General features: G+C 51.1%; 1 protein-coding gene across 1 annotated transcript; it reads left to right on the top strand.

Moving 5' to 3' along the window:
• The first annotated feature begins 2 nt into the window (after positions 1-2).
• On the top strand, positions 3-23,976 carry yipf3 (Yip1 domain family, member 3). The gene is made up of 9 exons (XM_056410795.1): positions 3-88; positions 225-480; positions 3,359-3,565; positions 9,770-9,876; positions 9,941-9,986; positions 10,069-10,489; positions 12,789-12,913; positions 14,978-15,134; positions 23,493-23,976. The coding sequence occupies exons 2-9, from the start codon at positions 415-417 to the stop codon at positions 23,666-23,668; spliced, it is 1,305 nt and encodes a 434-aa protein (XP_056266770.1). The 5' UTR covers positions 3-88; positions 225-414; the 3' UTR covers positions 23,669-23,976.
• Positions 23,977-24,824: the final 848 nt, after the last annotated feature.

Below are 24,824 nucleotides of genomic sequence, written 5' to 3'. Positions count from 1 at the left end.
CAGGGAAACACACAACACAGGGAGCACGAGTCTCGCGAGATCCCGTGAGTCGGAAATGGAGCAGGAACGCTCCTGCTGGTGACGTGAGGTAGCTGCTTCTTAGTTTATAAAGATATTTTAATGTATTTAGTATTAAATTGTACATGTGCGATTGTTTAATAAAGAATTATAAAACTAAACAAAGCGGACTTACTTTCTCTCTCTCTCTATATATATATATATAGGGTCATCGTTATATTCTCCGCGGTGCGTCGCCTTCTGTGACGTCATCACGCTCCCTGCGTTTCGCCTGAGGGGCTGTGACGTGTTTAGAGACGGAAACGCGGCTTTTCATCGCTTCTGTGTGAAATCACGTCGATTAGAGACAAACACGGCGAACCGGACGAACCGGGACCAACACGGCGAACCGGGACGATGTCTGCGGGCTCCGGCAACAAAAACACGGAACCGTGGGGGAGCTTCGATGACAACCTTATCCAGGTAAACACAGCCACGCACTCACCAGATCACTACCTAGGACTAACAGATCACTACCTAGTACTAACAGATCACTACCTAGGACTAACAGATCACTACCTAGTACTAACAGATCACTACCTAGTACTAACAGATCACTACCTAGGACTAACAGATCACTACCTAGGACTAACAGATCACTACCTAGTACTAACAGATCACTACCTAGTACTAACAGATCACTCCCTAGGACTAACAGATCACTACCTAGTACTAACAGATCACTACCTAGGACTAACAGATCACTACCTAGTACTAACAGATCACTACCTAGGACTAACAGATCACTACCTAGTACTAACAGATCACTCCCTAGTACTAACAGATCACTACCTAGTACTAACAGATCACTACCTAGGACTAACAGATCACTACCTAGGACTAACAGATCACTACCTAGTACTAACAGATCACTACCTAGTTCTAACAGATCACTCCCTAGTACTAACAGATCACTACCTAGTACTAACAGATCACTACCTAGTACTAACAGATCACTCCCTAGGACTAACAGATCACTACCTAGGACTAACAGATCACTACCTAGTACTAACAGATCACTACCTAGGACTAACAGATCACTACCTAGTACTAACAGATCACTCCCTAGGACTAACAGATCACTACCTAGTACTAACAGATCACTACCTAGGACTAACAGATCACTACCTAGTACTAACAGATCACTCCCTAGGACTAACAGATCACTCCCTAGGACAAACAGATCACTACCTAGGACTAACAGATCACTACCTAGTACTAACAGATCACTCCCTAGGACTAACAGATCACTACCTAGTACTAACAGATCACTACCTAGGACTAACAGATCACTACCTAGTACTAACAGATCACTCCCTAGGACTAACAGATCACTCCCTAGGACAAACAGATCACTACCTAGGACTAACAGATCACTACCTAGTACTAACAGATCACTCCCTAGTACTAACAGATCACTACCTAGTACTAACAGATCACTACCTAGGACTAACAGATCACTCCCTAGGACTAACAGATCACTACCTAGGACTAACAGATCACTACCTAGTACTAACAGATCACTACCTAGGACTAACAGATCACTACCTAGTACTAACAGATCACTCCCTAGGACTAACAGATCACTACCTAGTACTAACAGATCACTACCTAGTACTAACAGATCACTACCTAGTTCTAACAGATCACTCCCTAGGACTAACAGATCACTACCTAGTACTAACAGATCACTCCCTAGGACTAACAGATCACTACCTAGTACTAACAGATCACTACCTAGTACTAACAGATCACTACCTAGTACTAACAGATCACTCCCTAGGACTAACAGATCACTACCTAGTACTAACAGATCACTACCTAGGACTAACAGATCACTACCTAGTACTAACAGATCACTACCTAGGACTAACAGATCACTACCTAGTACTAACAGATCACTCCCTAGGACTAACAGATCACTACCTAGTACTAACAGATCACTCCCTAGGACTAACATCACTACCTAGGACTAACAGATCACTACCTAGTACTAACAGATCACTACCTAGTACTAACAGATCACTACCTAGGACTAACAGATCACTCCCTAGGACTAACAGATCACTCCCTAGTACTAACAGATCACTACCTAGTACTAACAGATCACTACCTAGGACTAACAGATCACTCCCTAGGACTAACAGATCACTACCTAGTACTAACAGATCACTACCTAGTACTAACAGATCACTACCTAGGACTAACAGATCACTACCTAGTACTAACAGATCACTACCTAGTTCTAACAGATCACTACCTAGGACTAACAGATCACTACCTAGTACTAACAGATCACTCCCTAGGACTAACAGATCACTACCTAGGACTAACAGATCACTACCTAGTACTAACAGATCACTACCTAGGACTAACAGATCACTCCCTAGGACTAACAGATCACTCCCTAGTACTAACAGATCACTACCTAGTACTAACAGATCACTCCCTCGGACTAACAGATCACTCCCTAGGACTAACAGATCACTACCTAGTACTAACATATCACTACCTAGGACTAACAGATCACTACCTAGTACTAACAGATCACTCCCTAGTACTAACAGATCACTCCCTAGGACTAACAGATCACTCCCTAGGACTAACAGATCACTACCTAGTACTAACAGATCACTACCTAGTACTAACAGATCACTCCCTAGTACTAACAGATCACTCCCTCGGACAAACAGATCACTCCCTAGGACTAACAGATCACTCCCTAGGACAAACAGATCACTCCCTAGTACTAACAGATCACTCCCTAGTACTAACAGATCACTCCCTAGGACAAACAGATCACTCCCTAGTACTAACAGATCACTACCTAGTACTAACAGATCACTCCCTCAGACAAACAGATCACTCCCTAGGACAAACAGATCACTCCCTAGGACAAACAGATCACTCCCTAGTACTAACAGATCACTCCCTAGTACTAACAGATCACTACCTAGTACTAACAGATCACTCCCTCAGACAAACAGATCACTCCCTAGGACAAACAGATCACTCCCTAGGACAAACAGATCACTCCCTAGTACTAACAGATCACTCCCTAGTACTAACAGATCACTCCCTCGGACAAACAGATCACTCCCTAGGACTAACAGATCACTCCCTCGGACAAACAGATCACTCCCTAGGACTAACTAGTTATAACTAGCATTCTACCGGGAGAGCCCATGTAGCATAAGCTAACGAGGATAGCTGCTACAGCAGGTAAACAAACCTGCTTCACACAAACAGACGAGGCAACAGGTCAGCTGTACACGCATGACCTTTGACCCGGTGGCTGCAGGGCGGCGGCTCGGCCGTCATCGACATGGAGAACATGGACGACACGTCGGGCTCCAGCTTCGAGGACATGGGGGAGCTGCACCAGCGGCTGGAGGAGGAGCAGGAGGAGCAGCAGGAGGAGCAGCAGGAGGAGCAGCAGGAGGAGGACGGAGAGTTCCTGGGCATGAAGGGGTTAAAGGGGCAGCTGGGCCGGCAGGTGGCGGACGAGGTGAGTCTCCTGGACCGCTCACCCGAGGGTCTTACCTGTGTGGTGCGTTCAGGTGTCTCTTACCTGTGTGGTGCGTTCAGGTGTGTCTCTTACCTGTGTGGTGCGTTCAGGTGTGTCTCTTACCTGTGTGGTGCGTTCAGGTGTCTCTTACCTGTGTGGTGCGTTCAGGTGTGTCTCTTACCTGTGTGGTGCGTTCAGGTGTGTCTCTTACCTGTGTGGTGCGTTCAGGTGTGTCTCTTACCTGTGTGGTGCGTTCAGGTGTGTCTCTTACCTGTGTGGTGCGTTCAGGTGTCTCTTACCTGTGTGGTGCGTTCAGGTGTGTCTCTTACCTGTGTGGTGCGTCCAGGTGTGTCTCTTACCTGTGTGGTGCGTTCAGGTGTGTCTTACCTGTGTGGTGCGTTCAGGTGTGTCTCTTAACTGTGTGGTGCGTTCAGGTGTGTCTCTTACCTGTGTGGTGCGTTCAGGTGTCTCTTACCTGTGTGGTGCGTTCAGGTGTGTCTCTTACCTGTGTGGTGCGTTCAGGTGTCTCTTACCTGTGTGATGCGTTCAGGTGTGTCTTACCTGTGTGGTGCATTCAGGTGTCTCTTACCTGTGTGGTGCGTTCAGGTGTGTCTTACCTGTGTGGTGCATTCAGGTGTGTCTCTTACCTGTGTGGTGCGTTCAGGTGTGTCTCTTACCTGTGTGGTGCGTTCAGGTGTGTCTCTTACCTGTGTGGTGCGTTCAGGTGTCTCTTACCTGTGTGGTGCGTTCAGGTGTGTCTCTTACCTGTGTGGTGCGTTCAGGTGTCTCTTACCTGTGTGATGCGTGTCAGGTGTCTCTTACCTGTGTGGTGCGTTCAGGTGTCTCTTACCTGTGTGGTGCGTTCAGGTATGTCTTACCTGTGTGGTGCGTTCAGGTGTCTCTTACCTGTGTGGTGCGTTCAGGTGTGTCTTACCTGTGTGGTGCGTTCAGGTGTGTCTCTTACCTGTGTGGTGCGTGCAGGTGTCTCTTAACTGTGTGGTGCGTTCAGGTGTGTCTCTTACCTGTGTGGTGCGTTCAGGTGTCTCTTACCTGTGTGGTGCGTTCAGGTGTGTCTTACCTGTGTGGTGCGTTCAGGTGTGTCTTACCTGTGTGGTGCGTTCAGGTGTCTCTTACCTGTGTGGTGCGTTCAGGTGTCTCTTACCTGTGTGGTGCGTTCAGGTGTGTCTTACCTGTGTGGTGCGTTCAGGTGTCTCTTACATGTGTGATGCGTTCAGGTGTCTCTTACATGTGTGATGCGTTCAGGTGTGTCTTACCTGTGTGGTGCGTTCAGGTGTCTCTTACCTGTGTGATGCGTTCAGGTGTCTCTTACCTGTGTGATGCGTTCAGGTGTCTCTTACCTGTGTGATGCGTTCAGGTGTGTCTTACCTGTGTGGTGCGTTCAGGTGTGTCTTACCTGTGTGATGCGTTCAGGTGTCTCTTACCTGTGTGATGCGTTCAGGTGTCTCTTACCTGTGTGATGCGTTCAGGTGTCTCTTACCTGTGTGATGCGTTCAGGTGTGTCTTACCTGTGTGGTGCGTTCAGGTGTGTCTTACCTGTGTGGTGCGTTCAGGTGTGTCTTACCTGTGTGGTGCGTTCAGGTGTGTCTTACCTGTGTGGTGCGTTCAGGTGTGTCTTCCCTGTGTGGTGCGTTCAGGTGTCTCTTACCTGTGTGATGCGTTCAGGTGTGTCTTACCTGTGTAGTGCGTTCAGGTGTGTCTTACCTGTGTGATGCGTTCAGGTGTGTCTTACCTGTGTGATGCGTTCAGGTGTCTCTTACCTGTGTGGTGCGTTCAGGTGTCTCTTACCTGTGTGGTGCGTTCAGGTGTCTCTTACCTGTGTGGTGTCTCTTACCTGTGTGGTGCGTTCAGGTGTGTCTTACCTGTGTGGTGCGTTCAGGTGTGTCTTACCTGTGTGGTGCGTTCAGGTGTCTCTTACCTGTGTGGTGCGTTCAGGTGTGTCTCTTACCTGTGTGGTGCGTTCAGGTGTCTCTTACCTGTGTGATGCGTTCAGGTATGTCTTACCTGTGTGGTGCATTCAGGTGTGTCTCTTACCTGTGTGGTGCATTCAGGTGTGTCTCTTACCTGTGTGGTGCGTTCAGGTGTCTCTTACCTGTGTGGTGCGTTCAGGTGTCTCTTACCTGTGTGGTGCGTTCAGGTGTGTCTTACCTGTGTGGTGCGTTCAGGTGTCTCTTACCTGTGTGATGCGTTCAGGTATGTCTTACCTGTGTGGTGCATTCAGGTGTGTCTCTTACCTGTGTGGTGCATTCAGGTGTGTCTCTTACCTGTGTGGTGCGTTCAGGTGTCTCTTACCTGTGTGGTGCGTTCAGGTGTCTCTTACCTGTGTGGTGCGTTCAGGTGTGTCTCTTACCTGTGTGATGCGTTCAGGTGTCTCTTACCTGTGTGGTGCGTTCAGGTGTCTCTTACCTGTGTGGTGCGTTCAGGTGTGTCTTACCTGTGTGGTGCGTTCAGGTGTGTCTCTTACCTGTGTGGTGCGTTCAGGTGTCTCTTACCTGTGTGATGCGTTCAGGTGTGTCTCTTACCTGTGTGATGCGTTCAGGTGTCTCTTACCTGTGTGGTGCGTTCAGGTGTGTCTTACCTGTGTGGTGCGTTCAGGTGTGTCTTACCTGTGTGATGCGTTCAGGTGTGTCTCTTACCTGTGTGATGCGTTCAGGTGTCTCTTACCTGTCTGATGCGTTCAGGTGTGTCTTACCTGTGTGGTGCGTTCAGGTGTCTCTTACCTGTGTGGTGCGTTCAGGTGTGTCTCTTACCTGTGTGGTGCGTTCAGGTGTCTCTTACCTGTGTGGTGCGTTCAGGTGTGTCTTACCTGTGTGGTGCGTTCAGGTGTGTCTTACCTGTGTGGTGCGTTCAGGTGTGTCTCTTACCTGTGTGGTGCGTTCAGGTGTCTCTTACCTGTGTGGTGCGTTCAGGTGTGTCTCTTACCTGTGTGGTGCGTTCAGGTGTGTCTCTTACCTGTGTGATGCGTTCAGGTGTGTCTTACCTGTGTGGTGCGTTCAGGTGTGTCTTACCTGTGTGGTGCGTTCAGGTGTGTCTTACCTGTGTGGTGCGTTCAGGTGTGTCTTACCTGTGTGGTGCGTTCAGGTGTCTCTTACCTGTGTGATGCGTTCAGGTGTCTCTTACCTGTGTGGTGCGTTCAGGTGTGTCTTACCTGTGTGATGCGTTCAGGTGTGTCTTACCTGTGTGGTGCGTTCAGGTGTGTCTTACCTGTGTGATGCGTTCAGGTGTCTCTTACCTGTGTGATGCGTTCAGGTGTCTCTTACCTGTGTGATGCGTTCAGGTGTCTCTTACCTGTGTGGTGCGTTCAGGTGTGTCTTACCTGTGTGGTGCGTTCAGGTGTCTCTTACCTGTGGTGCGTTCAGGTGTCTCTTACCTGTGTGGTGCGTTCAGGTGTCTCTTACCTGTGTGGTGCGTTCAGGTGTGTCTCTTACCTGTGGTGCGTTTTCAGGTGTGTCTTACCTGTGTGGTGCGTTCAGGTGTCTCTTACCTGTGTGATGCGTTCAGGTGTCTCTTACCTGTGTGATGCGTTCAGGTGTCTCTTACCTGTGTGGTGCGTTCAGGTGTGTCTCTTACCTGTGTGGTGCGTTCAGGTGTGTCTTACCTGTGTGATGCGTTCAGGTGTGTCTTACCTGTGTGATGCGTTCAGGTGTCTCTTACCTGTGTGGTGCGTTCAGGTGTGTCTTACCTGTGTGGTGCGTTCAGGTGTGTCTTACCTGTGTGGTGCGTTCAGGTGTGTCTTACCTGTGTGGTGCGTTCAGGTGTGTCTTACCTGTGTGGTGCGTTCAGGTGTGTCTTACCTGTGTGATGCGTTCAGGTGTGTCTTACCTGTGTGGTGCGTTCAGGTGTGTCTTACCTGTGTGATGCGTTCAGGTGTGTCTTACCTGTGTGGTGCATTCAGGTGTCTCTTACCTGTGTGATGCGTGTCAGGTGTCTCTTACCTGTGTGGTGCGTTCAGGTGTCTCTTACCTGTGTGGTGCGTTCAGGTATGTCTTACCTGTGTGGTGCGTTCAGGTGTCTCTTACCTGTGTGGTGCGTTCAGGTGTGTCTTACCTGTGTGGTGCGTTCAGGTGTGTCTCTTACCTGTGTGCGTTCAGGTGTCTCTTACCTGTGTGGTGCGTTCAGGTGTCTCTTACCTGTGGTGCGTTCAGGTGTGTCTTACCTGTGTGGTGCGTTCAGGTGTCTCTTACCTGTGTGGTGCGTTCAGGTGTGTCTTACCTGTGTGGTGCGTTCAGGTGTCTCTTACCTGTGTGATGCGTTCAGGTGTCTCTTACCTGTGTGATGCGTTCAGGTGTCTCTTACCTGTGTGATGCGTTCAGGTGTCTCTTACCTGTGTGATGCGTTCAGGTGTCTCTTACCTGTGTGATGCGTTCAGGTGTGTCTTACCTGTGTGATGCGTTCAGGTGTCTCTTACCTGTGTGATGCGTTCAGGTGTCTCTTACCTGTGTGATGCGTTCAGGTGTCTCTTACCTGTGTGATGCGTTCAGGTGTGTCTTACCTGTGTGGTGCGTTCAGGTGTGTCTTACCTGTGTGGTGCGTTCAGGTGTGTCTTACCTGTGTGGTGCGTTCAGGTGTGTCTTCCCTGTGTGGTGCGTTCAGGTGTCTCTTACCTGTGTGATGCGTTCAGGTGTGTCTTACCTGTGTAGTGCGTTCAGGTGTGTCTTACCTGTGTGGTGCGTTCAGGTGTGTCTTACCTGTGTGATGCGTTCAGGTGTGTCTTACCTGTGTGATGCGTTCAGGTGTCTCTTACCTGTGTGGTGCGTTCAGGTGTCTCTTACCTGTGTGGTGCGTTCAGGTGTCTCTTACCTGTGTGGTGCGTTCAGGTGTGTCTTACCTGTGTGGTGCGTTCAGGTGTGTCTTACCTGTGTGGTGCGTTCAGGTGTGTCTTACCTGTGTGGTGCGTTCAGGTGTGTCTCTTACCTGTGTGGTGCGTTCAGGTGTCTCTTACCTGTGTGGTGCGTTCAGGTGTGTCTCTTACCTGTGTGGTGCGTTCAGGTGTCTCTTACCTGTGTGATGCGTTCAGGTATGTCTTACCTGTGGTGCATTCAGGTGTGTCTCCTACCTGTGTGGTGCATTCAGGTGTGTCTCTTACCTGTGTGGTGCGTTCAGGTGTCTCTTACCTGTGTGGTGCGTTCAGGTGTGTCTTACCTGTGTGGTGCGTTCAGGTGTCTCTTACCTGTGTGGTGCGTTCAGGTGTCTCTTACCTGTGTGGTGCGTTCAGGTGTGTCTTACCTGTGTGGTGCGTTCAGGTGTCTCTTACCTGTGTGATGCGTTCAGGTGTCTCTTACCTGTGTGATGCGTTCAGGTGTGTCTTACCTGTGTGATGCGTTCAGGTGTCTCTTACCTGTGTGGTGCGTTCAGGTGTCTCTTACCTGTGTGGTGCGTTCAGGTGTCTCTTACCTGTGTGGTGCGTTCAGGTGTGTCTTACCTGTGTGTGCAGGTGTCTTACCTGTGTGATGCGTTCAGGTGTCTCTTACCTGTGTGGTGCGTTCAGGTGTCTCTTACCTGTGTGGTGCGTTCAGGTGTGTCTCTTACCTGTGTGGTGCTTTCAGGTGTGTCTTACCTGTGTGATGCGTTCAGGTGTCTCTTACCTGTGTGGTGCGTTCAGGTGTCTTACCTGTGTGGTGCGTTCAGGTGTGTCTTACCTGTGTGATGCGTTCAGGTGTGTCTTACCTGTGTGATGCGTTCAGGTGTGTCTTACCTGTGTGGTGCGTTCAGGTGTCTTACCTGTGTGGTGCGTTCAGGTGTGTCTTACCTGTGTGGTGCGTTCAGGTGTGTCTTACCTGTGTGGTGCGTTCAGGTGTGTCTTACCTGTGTGGTGCGTTCAGGTGTGTCTTACCTGTGTGGTGCGTTCAGGTGTGTCTTACCTGTGTGATGCGTTCAGGTGTGTCTTACCTGTGTGGTGCGTTCAGGTGTGTCTTACCTGTGTGATGCGTTCAGGTGTGTCTTACCTGTGTGGTGCATTCAGGTGTGTCTTACCTGTGTGGTGCGTTCAGGTGTGTCTTACCTGTGTGGTGCGTTCAGGTGTGTCTTACCTGTGTGGTGCGTTCAGGTGTGTCTTACCTGTGTGGTGCGTTCAGGTGTGTCTTACCTGTGTGATGCGTTCAGGTGTGTCTTACCTGTGTGGTGCATTCAGGTGTGTCTTACCTGTGTGGTGCATTCAGGTGTGTCTTACCTGTGTGGTGCGTTCAGGTGTGGCAGGCGGGGAAGCGCCAGGCCTCCAGAGCCTTCAGCCTGTACGCCAACATCGACTTCCTGCGGCCGTACTTCGACGTGGAGCCGCTGCAGGTGCGGAGCAGGTAGGGTTTCCTTCACTTCCTGTTTCCTGTCAGTCTGATGCTAACGGCTAACGGTCTCCCTCAGGCTGATGGAGTCCATGATACCTGTCCGCATGATCAACTTCCCCCAGGTACTGCCTCCCACTTCCTCAGAGACGCAAAGGATTTTCACAATAAGAGCTTCAGTCCTCTGACAGTGTGTACTTCCTGTAGAAGATAGCCGGGGAGCTGTACGGGCCCCTGATGCTGGTCTTCACCCTGGTGGCCATCCTGCTGCACGGCATGAAGACCTCGGGCACCATCATCGTAAGACCTGGAGACCAGGTTTCAGGAGGGGCCCCATGCACACAACGGGGCTCCTGGGGGCTCCTGGTGTCTACTGGGGGCTCCTGGTGGCCCCTGGTGTCTACCCTGGGGGCTCCTGGTGTCTACCGGGGGCTCCTGGTACCTCCTGGTGTCTACTGGGGGCTCCTGGTGGCCCCTGGTGTCTACTGGGGGCTCCTGGTACCTCCTGGTGTCTACCGGGGGCTCCTGGTACCTCCTGGTGTCTACTGGGGGCTCCTGGTGGCCCCTGGTGTCTACTGGGGGCTCCTGGTACCTCCTGGTGTCTACTGGGGGCTCCTGGTACCTCCTGGTCCAAAAAGGACACCCAATGCCACAAAATAAAATTGTGCCAGAGTTGAAGCATTAGCAGCATTACACTGATGATGCAATACATCCTCCACCTGGTCTCCTCTGGCAGCTTACATGTTCTTTATGAATAAAGATGAATTATTATATAGCAACAACAGTACAAGTGTTCTGATTGGCTAATGGGTCGTCATGTCAGCCACGTATCGCCCTCCTCGCTGGTCTGATACGGATCCGTATTGCCCTCTTACGTCATTTTCAAAATGAGCGCTATTGATAGACATCAACAGCCAAGAGCAGTGGTCCTCAAACTAAGGCCCGCGGGCCGGATACGGCCCGCCTCCACATTTGGCCCGGCCCTCTGAACAAGAGAGGCCTATGATTTTATTTCACTCTGGCCACGCAAATCCTAGACTAGCCCCTGTTGAAAAGAACGGAATAAGAACTCTCTCTCCCTTTTCTCTCTCTTTTCTCTCTCCCTCTCTATTCTCTAAACATAACTACAGAGCTACCAACTCTCACGGTTTCGCCGTGTGACACGCTTTTGCATGTTTTCACGCTCTCACGCCACACAACCAATATCTCACGGCAAAAGAAATTCTGATTTTGGGCCGAGGCGCGTTGGTTCCTTTTCAAACTCCGCGACGATAGATGGCGCATCTATAAACCTGTTCGCTGCATAGACATCCTATTTACCCCAAAGAGTCCCGGAGTCAGCAACAGAAGAAGATTTTCAAACAGACACAACGAGCAGAGACTACGGTGTGTTAAAGCAGGGCTCTCAAGTGTCACGCATTGAGTGTGACAGTCACGTATCGGTCTTACGTCACGCACTCGCGCCACACATCGTATTTCTCACGCTGAAAAAACTCGGCTATTTAATGTTTTAACAGCCGCAGCACGCAAACATGAGCTGGCCGCGTTGCCCTCACCGTGGAGGAATCAAGCGCTCCCCTGGAGTTCTGAGGAGCCACTTATCAGCCAAAAAAAGAAATGGGCTACACAATAGCCAATCAGAAAAAAACGTATCTGTTGTATCTGGGTAAGATTTAATCCAGCAACCAATGAAAATAAAGCATCCTGGATAGATATGTCACTCTTGCCTGTCTTCAAAACTTAAGAGCCCTGTTAATGACATGTGGTTCAATTAAGTTCTCACTCTCTTAAACTTTAAATCTTGAAATAATGTGTTGTGTTTGTGCGTGTGATTTTGTGTGGTGATGTAAACTCAGCTGTCATAACAAGCAGCAGGAGAGCACCTTGTTAACCTCTTGGTATACTGCATGCTCAAAACATCAGAGCATTGTTTATTAAGGCTGCCCACATAGCATTTATCACTTTATTTGCAGGCCTAGGAAAAGGACCCTCTCAAAATTTTTCCAAACAGCACTTTGAACAAGTAAGATGTATTATAAAGAATTTAACATAAAGACAGGACATTTGTGCAATAGAATTAGGCATGTTTTTGTAAATGAGAGTAGTTATTAAAAAACATTTTAATTCTTTAAGGTAGCAAAGATGCCTCGTAAAAGACCTTTGCCAGGCCAGAATGACAACATGGGGACAACGCCACATTAATTCAAATTTCCTGATATTTGAGCCTGCGTGTGTGGCGTGCGACAACATTTTGGTCACCCCCGACAAAATCTCACTCCAAGGTTTTTTGAAAAGTTGGCAGCTCTGTAACTAACGTCATTAAACAGCTGGACGAGGCTTTGAAATCACGGATTTCGTGAGTTTTTGTTTGTTTATTTTTGTAGGAACCGTCGGACCAGTTGTGACGTCATGTTTTCAGCAGCGCTAATGTTGTGGTTGATTTATCACAAAACAACGTCAGGGGACAAACACGTCATGACCTGTTTGTCTGGTGCTGCGCGTCAGAGGAGAAGGAGGTGCAGCCGCTTGGTGGCGCGAGGAGCACTGGGCGGAGGAGGAGGGGGGGGGGGGCTCGTGAGCGCCGCGGAGCATGTCGGGGAGAAATTCTCACAAGAACTCAAATAAATTCCCCGTCGGATATTAAAACACATTTGGGGGATTTGATGACAGAGAGAGAAACTTTTATTCTTAAATACGGTTGAATGAAAAAAATGTGTCTCCAGCCAAAAGGGCACTTTACTCATCCAGGGCAAAGGGGAGGAGCTTGAGCACCACGAGGGCTCTATCTGTGCACGTGCCTGGTAACAAGTGTAACCATAGAAACCAGTATAACCATCGTAAAACAATTGTAACCAGTGTAACATAGTAACAGGTGTAACCAGTGTAACCATAGTAACAAGGGTAACCAGTGTAACCAGCTCACCCAGTGCAGCCGGTGCAGCTGCTGCTGCAGAGCTTCAGTCTTCACGTGTTCCAGAAGTTCGATTTCTCCGAGCAGCCAAACCTCTCGACAGCGGAGAGCCTCCTGCTGACGGCTCACACCGCTCTGGAGGTCAGCACGCACCTGGAGACAGACAGGTGAGACAGGTGAGAGACAGACAGGTGAGAGACAGACAGGTGAGACAGACAGGTGAGACAGGTGAGACAGGTGAGAGACAGACAGGTGAGAGACAGACAGGTGAGACAGACAGGTGAGACAGACAGGTGAGAGACAGACAGGTGAGAGACAGACAGGTGAGACAGGTGAGAGACAGACAGGTGTGTGACAGACAGGTGTGAGACAGACAGTAGACGGTGAGAGACAGGTGAAGACAGGTGAGCAGGTGTGAGAGACAGACAGGTAGAGTCAGGTGAGAGACACAGACAGGTAGAGACAGACAGCAGAGACCACTGAGAGTCCACAGACTACTAGACCACAGACAGACTGCAGACAGCAGAGAGTCCACTCTAGTAGACTGACAGAAGAGCTCAACTGAGTCTAAACTACAGCAGAGTCCACAAGAGTCCACTAGACTACAGTAGAGTCCACAGTAGAGTCCACAAGAGTCCACTAGACTACAGCAGAGTCCACAAGACTACAGTAGAGTCCACAAGAGTCCACTAGACTACAGTAGAGTCCACTAGACTACAGCAGAGTCCACAAGACTACAGCAGAGTCCACTAGACTACAGCAGAGTCCACAAGACTACAGTAGAGTCCACAAGAGTCCACTAGACTACAGTAGAGTCCACTAGACTACAGCAGAGTCCACAAGAGTCCACTAGACTACAGCAGAGTCCACTAGACTACAGCAGAGTCCACTAGACTACAGCAGAGTCCACAAGAGACTAGACAGCAGAGTCCACAGAGTCCACTAGACTACAGCAGAGTCCACAAGAGTCCACAAGACTACAGCAGAGTCCACTAGACTACAGTAGAGTCCACTAGACTACAGTAGAGTCCACAAGACTACAGCAGAGTCCACAAGACTACAGTAGAGTCCACAAGAGTCCACTAGACTACAGTAGAGTCCACAAGACTACAGCAGAGTCCACGAGACTACAGTAGAGTCCACAAGAGTCCACTAGACTACAGTAGAGTCCACAAGACTACAGCAGAGTCCACTAGACTACAGTAGAGTCCACTAGACTACAGCAGAGTCCACAAGAGTCCACTAGACTACAGCAGAGTCCACAAGACTACAGCAGAGTCCACAAGAGTCCACTAGACTACAGTAGAGTCCACAAGACTACAGCAGAGTCCACTAGACTACAGCAGAGTCCAAAAGAGTCCACTAGACTACAGCAGAGTCCAAAAGAGTCCACTAGACTACAGCAGAGTCCACAAGACTACAGTAGAGTCCACTAGACTACAGCAGAGTCCACTAGACTACAGCAGAGTCCACTAGACTACAGCAGAGTCCACAAGAGTCCACTAGACTACAGTAGAGTCCACTAGACTACAGCAGAGTCCACAAGAGTCCACTAGACTACAGTAGAGTCCACAAGACTACAGTAGAGTCCACAAGACTACAGCAGAGTCCACTAGACTACAGTAGAGTCCACAAGACTACAGCAGAGTCCACAAGAGTCCACTAGACTACAGTAGAGTCCACTAGACTACAGCAGAGTCCACAAGAGTCCACTAGACTACAGTAGAGTCCACAAGAGTCCACTAGACTACAGTAGAGTCCACTAGACTACAGTAGAGTCCACTAGACTACAGTAGAGTCCACAAGACTACAGCAGAGTCCACTAGACTACAGCAGAGTCCAAAAGAGTCCACTAGACTACAGCAGAGTCCACTAGACTACAGCAGAGTCCACTAGACTACAGCAGAGTCCACAAGAGTCCACTAGACTACAGTAGAGTCCAAAAGAGTCCACTAGACTACAGCAGAGTCCACAAGACTACAATAGAGTCCACTAGACTACAGCAGAGTCCACAAGAGTCCACTAGACTACAGTAGAGTCCACAAGACTCAGTGAAATGAACTCAACTCTTTTATATGTTCTCACAGAGGAAGAGAAAGAGGAGGAAGAAGGGGAGGAGGAAGAGAAAGATGAAAGGGGGGAGAGAAAGATGAAGGGGGGGGGAATGAAGAGGAGGGTCCTGACCTCTCTGGTGTTTTCCCTCAGCTGCTTCTCGGCCTTCATCACGGAGCTGATGGCGTCCTCCAGCTGATCCAGGGCCAGCCGGCACTGCTGCAGCCCGCCGGCTGCCTCCATCCTGTAGGGGACCAGCGTCAACACAGGTCCCAGTGGACCCAGCTTAAGGTCCCAGTGGACCCACCAGGTCCCGGGTGTTGGTGGGTCCTGACTGATGACCAGTGAGTCAGATGCGTCATGGTGGTTCTACTATTGTGGTCAGACTGACTCACTGACTCCAGATCAGTGCTGAGCCACCGCTGCTTTGTGCTGTGATTGGTCAGAAGGCTCCACTGGGATTAAGCCAGTCACCAGCAGCTATTCTGAGCCCCAGCTGGACACCACACACACACACGTTGGTGGAGGGGCATGGCATTGGTGGTATGTGGGCGTGGCCTATAGGCTCCATCAGCTGACTATCAGCTGTAAACAGCCAGCTGATAGGAGCCTCACTCTGACCTTTGACTGACAGAATCTCTGTTTACACACACACACACACGTATGCATGTTGTCCTCGTTTCATATTTCTCTGGATATTGAGCTGGATTCAAAGGATGTATTTTATACTTCAGCACCAACTCTAGAACATGTACACATCTTAACTGACTCAAAGTATGACAAACAAATACTTATTGGTTGTGTCATTCTCTCCATTCTTTAGCAGAAGTACTCAAGACAGCAACAACGACTTCCTCTCTGATCGGAGGACTTACATCAACTGATGTTTCTGAAAATACACGTGACCAGGTCACGTGACCAAAGCACATGACCAGATCACGTGACCAGAGCATGTGACCAGGTCACATATACACACAGTTACAGGTACATATACACACATGTACATATACACACACATGTACATATACGCACATGTACATATACACAGGTACATATACACAGGTACACTGTGCGCAGAACAGGGCGCATGAAGAGCCGGACCGGCTGTTACTGGGTTAATCTCCTCAGAGGAACGCGCCGCCATCACGGCCGGTCGGCCCGCACGTACACACACACGCGCGGCTCCTTATCGCGCACAGCTGGTCGCAGCTGATAGCTTCCGGCTCGCGGCGGACCCGCGGCCCGGTCTGATGGCCCCCCGTCCAGCTTCTAGTGAACCCGGTGCACGTCTCCTCTTGGTACCGAACCGTCGGTACCAGTGACGTGTGTACAGATGTAGAACATGACGTCACGTTCCAGCCGACTGAGCCGAGCTCCAGAGGGTTGAGTGACGCGTGTCCATGGTGAACACCCACCGGGCCCCGGGTGAGACCCCCACAGACCGCTATCCGGACAATGTGAGGGTCTCTGGAGGGGGCTCAGGCTCCCCTGAACACGTGACCATGAAACCTTGCGACGCGATGATTCGGGCCTCGTAAAGACGCGCGTTCAGGTTATGAATGCGTTTCTGTGACGCATCACGAGGTATTATACTTTGTTATTAACACCAGCTGGAGGTCAGCGCGTGTTTTTAGCTCGAGGAGCTAAAGTTAGCCTAACTGACACTTCCGGGTTAAAGGAGCCGTTTAGCGGGTAAACTCACCGCGAGCCGTTGGTCTGGACCCGCAGCTTCGACGTCATCGCCTCGAGGAGTCTGTAGAGTGTACCGCCGGCCACTAGAGGTTTCTTCAGAGTCTGCTGTGTGTGCGCGAGGAGACGGAGAGCTTAGCGCGTGTGTTTCCCTCGAGCTGCGGTCCAAGTCACCACCACGTCAGGGAAACACACAACACAGGGAGCACGAGTCTCGCGAGATCCCGTGAGTCGGAAATGGAGCAGGAACGCTCCTGCTGGTGACGTGAGGTAGCTGCTTCTTAGTTTATAAAGATATTTTAATGTATTTAGTATTAAATTGTACATGTGCGATTGTTTAATAAAGAATTATAAAACTAAACAAAGCGGACTTACTTTCTCTCTCTCTATATATATATAGTCATCACGCTCGCCTGAGGGCTGACGTGTTTAGAGACAGGAACGCGGTACTCACTCGCTTCTGTGTGAAATCACGTCGATTAGAGACAAACACGGCGAACCGGACGAACCGGGACCAACACGGCGAACCGGGACGATGTCTGCGGGCTCCGGCAACAAAAACACGGAACCGTGGGGGAGCTTCGATGACAACCTTATCCAGGTAAACACAGCCACGCACTCACCAGATCACTACCTAGGACTAACAGATCACTACCTAGTACTAACAGATCACTACCTAGGACTAACAGATCACTACCTAGTACTAACAGATCACTACCTAGTACTAACAGATCACTACCTAGGACTAACAGATCACTACCTAGGACTAACAGATCACTACCCTAGTACTAACAGATCACTACCTAGTACTCAACAGATCACACCTAGTACTAACAGATCACTACCTAGTACCAACAGATCACTACCTAGGACTAACAGATCACTACCTAGGACTAACAGATCACTACCTAGTACTAACAGATCACTACCTAGTACTAACAGATCACTCCCTAGGACTAACAGATCACTACCTAGTACTAACAGATCACTCCCTAGGACTAACAGATCACTCCCTCGGACTAACAGATCACTCCCTAGTACTAACAGATCACTCCCTAGGACTAGATCATAGGACTAACAGATCACTACCTAGTACTAACAGATCACTACCTAGTACCAACAGATCACTCCTAGGACTAACAGATCACTACCAGGACCAACAGATCACCACCTAGTACTAACAGATCACTACCTAGGACTAACAGATCACCACCTAGTACTAACAGATCACTCCTGGACTAAGAGTGAAGAACCCCTCCCCTGTGTGTGTGTCCTGTCTGTGAGAGTGAGACCTCCTGTCCTGTCTGTGTCAGAGTGAGACCTCTTGTCCTCCTGTGTCAGAGTGAGACCTCCTGTCCTGTCTGTGTCAGAGTGAGACCTCCTGTCCTGTCTGTGTCAGAGTGAGACCTCCTGTCCTGTCTGTGTCAGAGTGAGACCTCTTGTCCTGTCTGTGTCAGAGTGAGACCTCTTGTCCTGTCTGTGTCAGAGTGAGACCTCTTGTCCTCCTGTGTCAGAGTGAGACCTCCTGTCCTGTCTGTGTCAGAGTGAGACCTCCTGTCCTCCTGTGTCAGAGTGAGACCTCCTGTCCTCCTGTGTCAGAGTGAGACCTCCTGTCCTGTCTGTGTCAGAGTGAGACCTCCTGTCCTCCTGTGTCAGAGTGAGACCTCCTGTCCTCCTGTCAGAGTGAGACCCTCCTGTCCTGTCTGTGTCAGAGTGAGACCTCCTGTCCTGTCTGTGTCAGAGTGAGACCTCTTGTCCTCCTGTGTCAGAGTGAGACCTCCTGTCCTGTCTGTGTCAGAGTGAGACCTCCTGTCCTCCTGTGTCAGAGTGAGACCTCCTGTCCTCCTGTGTCAGAGTGAGACCTCCTGTCCTGTCTGTGTCAGAGTGAGACCTCCTGTCCTCCTGTGTCAGAGTGAGACCTCCTGTCCTGTCTGTGTCAGAGTGAGACCTCTTGTCCTGTCTGTGTCAGAGTGAGACCTCTTGTCCTCCTGTGTCAGAGTGAGACCTCCTGTCCTGTCTGTGTCAGAGTGAGACCTCCTGTCCTCCTGTGTCAGAGTGAGACCTCCTGTCCTCCTGTGTCAGAGTGAGACCTCCTGTCCTGTCTGTGTCAGAGTGAGACCTCCTGTCCTCCTGTGTCAGAGTGAGACCTCCTGTCCTGTCTGTGTCAGAGTGAGACCTCCTGTCCTGTCTGTGTCAGAGTGAGACCTCTTGTCCTCCTGTGTCAGAGTGAGACCTCCTGTCCTGTCTGTGTCAGAGTGAGACCTCCTGTCCTGTCTGTGTCAGAGTGAGACCTCTTGTCCTCCTGTGTCAGAGTGAGACCTCCTGTCCTGTCTGTGTCAGAGTGAGACCTCCTGTCCTGTCTGTGTCAGAGTGAGACCTCCTGTCCTCCTGTGTCAGAGTGAGACCTCCTGTCCTGTCTGTGTCAGAGTGAGACCTCCTGTCCTCCTGTGTCAGAGTGAGACCTCCTGTCCTCCTGTGTCAGAGTGAGACCTCCTGTCCTGTCTGTGTCAGAGTGAGACCTCCTGTCCTCCTGTGTCAGAGTGAGACCTCCTGTCCTGTCTGTGTCAGAGTGAGACCTCCTGTCCTGCCGGGGAGTGAGACCTCTGTCCTCCCTGTGTCAGGAGTGAGACCTCCGTCCTCCCAGTCAGAGTGCGAGACCCTCCCTGTCCTGTGTCAGAGTGAGACCTCTTGTCCTGTCTGTGTCAGAGTGAGACCTCCTGTCCTCCTGTGTCAGAGTGAGACCTCCTGTCCTGTCTGTGTCAGAGTGAGACCTCCTGTCCTGTCTGTGTCAGAGTGAGACCTCTGTCCTGTCTGTCTGTCTGTGTCAGAGTGAGACCTCCTGTCCTCCTGTGTCAGAGTGAGACCTCCTGTCCTGTCTGTGTCAGAGTGAGACCTCCTGTCCTGTCTGTGTCAGAGTGAGACCTCCTGTCCTGTCTGTGTCAGAGTGAGACCTCTTGTCCTGTCTGTGTCAGAGTGAGACCTCTTGTCCTGTCTGTGTCAGAGTGAGACCTCCTGTCCTGTCTGTGTCAGAGTGAGACCTCCTGTCCTGTCTGTGTCAGAGTGAGACCTCCTGTCCTGTCTGTGTCAGAGTGAGACCTCCTGTCCTGTCTGTGTCAGAGTGAGACCTCTTGTCCTGTCTGTGTCAGAGTGAGACCTCTTGTCCTGTCTGTGTCAGAGTGAGACCTCCTGTCCTGTCTGTGTCAGAGTGAGACCTCTTGTCCTGTCTGTGAGAGTGAGACCTCCTGTCCTGTCTGTGTCAGAGTGAGACCTCCTGTCCTGTCTGTGTCAGAGTGAGACCTCCTGTCCTGTCTGTGTCAGAGTGAGACCTCCTGTCCTGTCTGTGTCAGAGTGAGACCTCTTGTCCTGTCTGTGTCAGAGTGAGACCTCTTGTCCTGTCTGTGTCAGAGTGAGACCTCCTGTCCTGTCTGTGTCAGAGTGAGACCTCCTGTCCTGTCTGTGTCAGAGTGAGACCTCTTGTCCTGTCTGTGTCAGAGTGAGACCTCTTGTCCTGTCTGTGTCAGAGTGAGACCTCCTGTCCTGTCTGTGTCAGAGTGAGACCTCCTGTCCTGTCTGTGTCAGGTAGTCAGTGAACCTGTCCTGTGTCAGAGTGAGACCTCCTGTCCTGTCTGTGTCAGAGTGGGCCCCCCTGTCCTGTCTGTGTCAGAGTGAGACCTCCTGTCCTGTCTGTGTCAGAGTGAGACCTCTTGTCCTGTCTGTGAGAGTGAGACCTCCTGTCCTGTCTGTGTCAGAGTGAGACCTCCTGTCCTCCTGTGTCAGAGTGAGACCTCCTGTCCTGTCTGTGTCAGAGTGAGACCTCCTGTCCTGTCTGTGTCAGAGTGAGACCTCCTGTCCTGTCTGTGTCAGAGTGAGACCTCCTGTCCTGTCTGTGTCAGAGTGAGACCTCCTGTCCTGTCTGTGTCAGAGTGAGACCTCTTGTCCTCCTGTGTCAGAGTGAGACCTCCTGTCCTCCTGTGTCAGAGTGAGACCTCCTGTCCTGTCTGTGTCAGAGTGAGACCTCCTGTCCTGTCTGTGTCAGAGTGAGACCTCTTGTCCTCCTGTGTCAGAGTGAGACCTCCTGTCCTCCTGTGTCAGTGAGACCTCTTGTCCTGTCTGTGTCAGAGTGAGACCTCCTGTCCTCCTGTGTCAGAGTGAGACCTCCTGTCCTGTCTGTGAGAGTGAGACCTCCTGTCCTGTCTGTGTCAGAGTGAGACCTCTTGTCCTCCTGTGTCAGAGTGAGACCTCCTGTCCTCCTGTGTCAGAGTGAGACCTCCTGTCCTCCTGTGTCAGAGTGAGACCTCTTGTCCTCCTGTGTCAGAGTGAGACCTCTTGTCCTCCTGTGTCAGAGTGAGACCTCCAGTCCTGTCTGTGTCAGAGTGAGACCTCTTGTCCTCCTGTGTCAGAGTGAGACCTCCTGTCCTGTCTGTGTCAGAGTGAGACCTCCTGTCCTGTCTGTGTCAGAGTGAGACCTCCTGTCCTGTCTGTGTCAGAGTGAGACCTCCTGTCCTGTCTGTGTCAGAGTGAGACCTCTTGTCCTCCTGTGTCAGAGTGAGACCTCCTGTCCTCCTGTGTCAGAGTGAGACCTCTTGTCCTCCTGTGTCAGAGTGAGACCTCTTGTCCTCCTGTGTCAGAGTGAGACCTCCAGTCCTGTCTGTGTCAGAGTGAGACCTCTTGTCCTCCTGTGTCAGAGTGAGACCTCCAGTCCTGTCTGTGTCAGAGTGAGACCTCTTGTCCTCCTGTGTCAGAGTGAGACCTCCTGTCCTGTCTGTGTCAGAGTGAGACCTCTTGTCCTCCTGTGTCAGAGTGAGACCTCCTGTCCTGTCTGTGTCAGAGTGAGACCTCCTGTCCTGTCTGTGTCAGAGTGAGACCTCTTGTCCTGTCTGTGTCAGAGTGAGACCTCCTGTCCTGTCTGTGTCAGAGTGAGACCTCCTGTCCTGTCTGTGTCAGAGTGAGACCTCTTGTCCTGTCTGTGTCAGAGTGAGACCTCCTGTCCTGTCTGTGTCAGAGTGAGACCTCCTGTCCTGTCTGTGTCAGAGTGAGACCTCCTGTCCTGTCTGTGTCAGAGTGAGACCTCTTGTCCTGTCTGTGTCAGAGTGAGACCTCCTGTCCTGTCTGTGTCAGAGTGAGACCTCCTGTCCTGTCTGTGTCAGAGTGAGACCTCCTGTCCTGTCTGTGTCAGAGTGAGACCTCCTGTCCTGTCTGTGTCAGAGTGAGACCTCCTGTCCTGTCTGTGTCAGAGTGAGACCTCCTGTCCTGTCTGTGTCAGAGTGAGACCTCTTGTCCTGTCTGTGTCAGAGTGAGACCTCCTGTCCTGTCTGTGTCAGAGTGAGACCTCCTGTCCTCCTGTGTCAGAGTGAGACCTCCTGTCCTGTCTGTGTCAGAGTGAGACCTCCTGTCCTGTCTGTGTCAGAGTGAGACCTCTTGTCCTCCTGTGTCAGAGTGAGACCTCCTGTCCTCCTGTGTCAGAGTGAGACCTCCTGTCCTGTCTGTGTCAGAGTGAGACCTCCTGTCCTGTCTGTGTCAGAGTGAGACCTCCTGTCCTGTCTGTGTCAGAGTGAGACCTCCTGTCCTCCTGTGTCAGAGTGAGACCTCCTGTCCTCCTGTGTCAGAGTGAGACCTCCTGTCCTGTCTGTGTCAGAGTGAGACCTCCTGTCCTGTCTGTGTCAGAGTGAGACCTCCTGTCCTGTCTGTGTCAGAGTGAGACCTCTTGTCCTGTCTGTGTCAGAGTGAGACCTCCTGTCCTGTCTGTGTCAGAGTGAGACCTCTTGTCCTCCTGTGTCAGAGGAGACCTCCTGTCCTCCTGTGTCAGAGTGAGACCTCTTGTCCTCCTGTGTCAGAGTGAGACCTCTTGTCCTCCTGTGTCAGAGTGAGACCTCCTGTCCTGTCTGTGTCAGAGTGAGACCTCCTGTCCTGTCTGTGTCAGAGTGAGACCTCCTGTCCTGTCTGTGTCAGAGTGAGACCTCCTGTCCTGTCTGTGTCAGAGTGAGACCTCCTGTCCTGTCTGTGTCAGAGTGAGACCTCCTGTCCTGTCTGTGTCAGAGTGAGACCTCCTGTCCTGTCTGTGTCAGAGTGAGACCTCCTGTCCTCCTGTGTCAGAGTGAGACCTCTTGTCCTCCTGTGTCAGAGTGAGACCTCTTGTCCTCCTGTGTCAGAGTGAGACCTCCAGTCCTGTCTGTGTCAGAGTGAGACCTCTTGTCCTCCTGTGTCAGAGTGAGACCTCCTGTCCTGTCTGTGTCAGAGTGAGACCTCTTGTCCTCCTGTGTCAGAGTGAGACCTCCTGTCCTGTCTGTGTCAGAGTGAGACCTCCTGTCCTCCTGTGTCAGAGTGAGACCTCCTGTCCTGTCTGTGTCAGAGTGAGACCTCCTGTCCTGTCTGTGAGAGTGAGACCTCCTGTCCTGTCTGTGTCAGAGTGAGACCTCTTGTCCTGTCTGTGTCAGAGTGAGACCTCTTGTCCTCCTGTGTCAGAGTGAGACCTCCTGTCCTGTCTGTGTCAGAGTGAGACCTCCTGTCCTCCTGTGTCAGAGTGAGACCTCCTGTCCTGTCTGTGTCAGAGTGAGACCTCCTGTCCTGTCTGTGAGAGTGAGACCTCCTGTCCTGTCTGTGTCAGAGTGAGACCTCTTGTCCTCCTGTGTCAGAGTGAGACCTCCTGTCCTCCTGTGTCAGAGTGAGACCTCCTGTCCTGTCTGTGTCAGAGTGAGACCTCTTGTCCTGTCTGTGTCAGAGTGAGACCTCCTGTCCTCCTGTGTCAGAGTGAGACCTCCTGTCCTGTCTGTGTCAGAGTGAGACCTCTTGTCCTGTCTGTGTCAGAGTGAGACCTCCTGTCCTGTCTGTGTCAGAGTGAGACCTCCTGTCCTCCTGTGTCAGAGTGAGACCTCTTGTCCTCCTGTGTCAGAGTGAGACCTCCTGTCCTCCTGTGTCAGAGTGAGACCTCCTGTCCTCCTGTGTCAGAGTGAGACCTCCTGTCCTCCTGTGTCAGAGTGAGACCTCCCGTCCTTGTTCCGTGTCAGAGTGAGACCTCCTATCATTGTGGTTTCAGGGCTGCTGGATTCTCTGGAAGGACCCAACATGGCTCCCATGCAGCGGGTGGCCAGAGACGTGCCTGAACTGACCCTAAATGCCACAATGAGGAGCCTGGTGCCTTCACTGAGGTCCTACTGAGGGCCCCACTGAGGTCCTACTGAGGTCCTACTGAGGTCCCACTGAGGTCCTACTGAGGGCCCCACTGAGGTCCTACTGAGGGCCCCACTGAGGGCCCCACTGAGGTCCTACTGAGGTCCTACTGAGGGCCCCACTGAGGTCCTACTGAGGTCCTACTGAGGGCCCCACTGAGGTCCTACTGAGGTCCCCACTGAGGTCCTACTGAGGCCCTAATGAGGGCCCCACTGGGGGCCCCCCGGGGCCTCATGGAACGTCTTCATGTCTGTACCTTTATGTATTTATACTGAACAAAAACAACTTTAACTCTTTTCTGTTTGTACTGTCTTCATATTTTAATGTTTCATATCTGTAGAGACACATTACAAACTCCCCCAGAGGGCTTTACACTCTGTACACATAGACATCCCTGACCTTTGACCTCTGACCTCACATCGGACCAGGAAAAACTCCCAAATAACCCTTCAGGGGAAAAAAAGGGAAGAAACCTGCAGGAGAGCAACAGAGGAGGATCCCTCTCCTAGGATGGACAGATGCAATAGATGTAATGTGTACAGAAGGACAGATTTAGAGTTAAAATACATTCAATGAATATGACAGAGTGTATGAATAGTTCATAGTAGGCTTATTCCACGATGGAGACCTCCACGATCCATCAGGCAGATGGCGGTGGGGAGGAGGAGTGGGCGGAGTCTCAACAGTGGGCGGAGTCTCCCATCAGCAGATAGGATCTATGCCCCCATGAGACGTGAGGTCACAAGGACTCCGGGGAGGAAGAGGTCCTCTCCAGGGTCTTGGTTCCAGGGCGATATGGTCTACAGCAGCGGTCCCCAACCTGTTTTGAGCCACGGACCGGTTCCGTGTCAGAAATAATTTTCACGGACCGGCAATATAAATGACGTAATACATATGACGTCATACAATTATACGAAGGGCATAAAGTGCCAAAACTACAACTCCTCATGACGCCGAGTGTGAGCCGTGCTTGTTGACCTGCAACGAGCCGCTGATGGAGACGGAGACACAGACGTGTGTTTGGTCCGCTGCTCCTCACCGAGTTCTTGTCGCTGTCATAAGAACACCGGCAGAGTTGTTGTGTGAAATGTCCCTTCAGGCCACCGTCATTTGCATCTCCAGCACATTTTTTTCCAGCTCGGAC

Source organism: Pseudoliparis swirei, unplaced genomic scaffold (assembly GCF_029220125.1).
Source record: "Pseudoliparis swirei isolate HS2019 ecotype Mariana Trench unplaced genomic scaffold, NWPU_hadal_v1 hadal_27, whole genome shotgun sequence".
NCBI lineage: Eukaryota > Metazoa > Chordata > Actinopteri > Perciformes > Liparidae > Pseudoliparis > Pseudoliparis swirei.
Note: the sequence above shows the minus strand (reverse complement) of the source record. Positions and strands in the feature narration are given on the sequence as shown.

Excerpts from the sequence above, each read along its gene's own strand:
- yipf3 (XM_056410795.1), top strand. The coding sequence starts at position 415 with ATGTCTGCGGGCTCCGGCAACAAAAACACGGAACCGTGGGGGAGCTTC. Across the intron at positions 12,914-14,977 it reads CGGCTCACACCGCTCTGGAG|CTGCTTCTCGGCCTTCATCA; the intron begins GTCAGCACGCAC and ends GTTTTCCCTCAG. Across the intron at positions 15,135-23,492 it reads GGTCCCAGTGGACCCACCAG|ACCTCCCGTCCTTGTTCCGT; the intron begins GTCCCGGGTGTT and ends TGTCAGAGTGAG.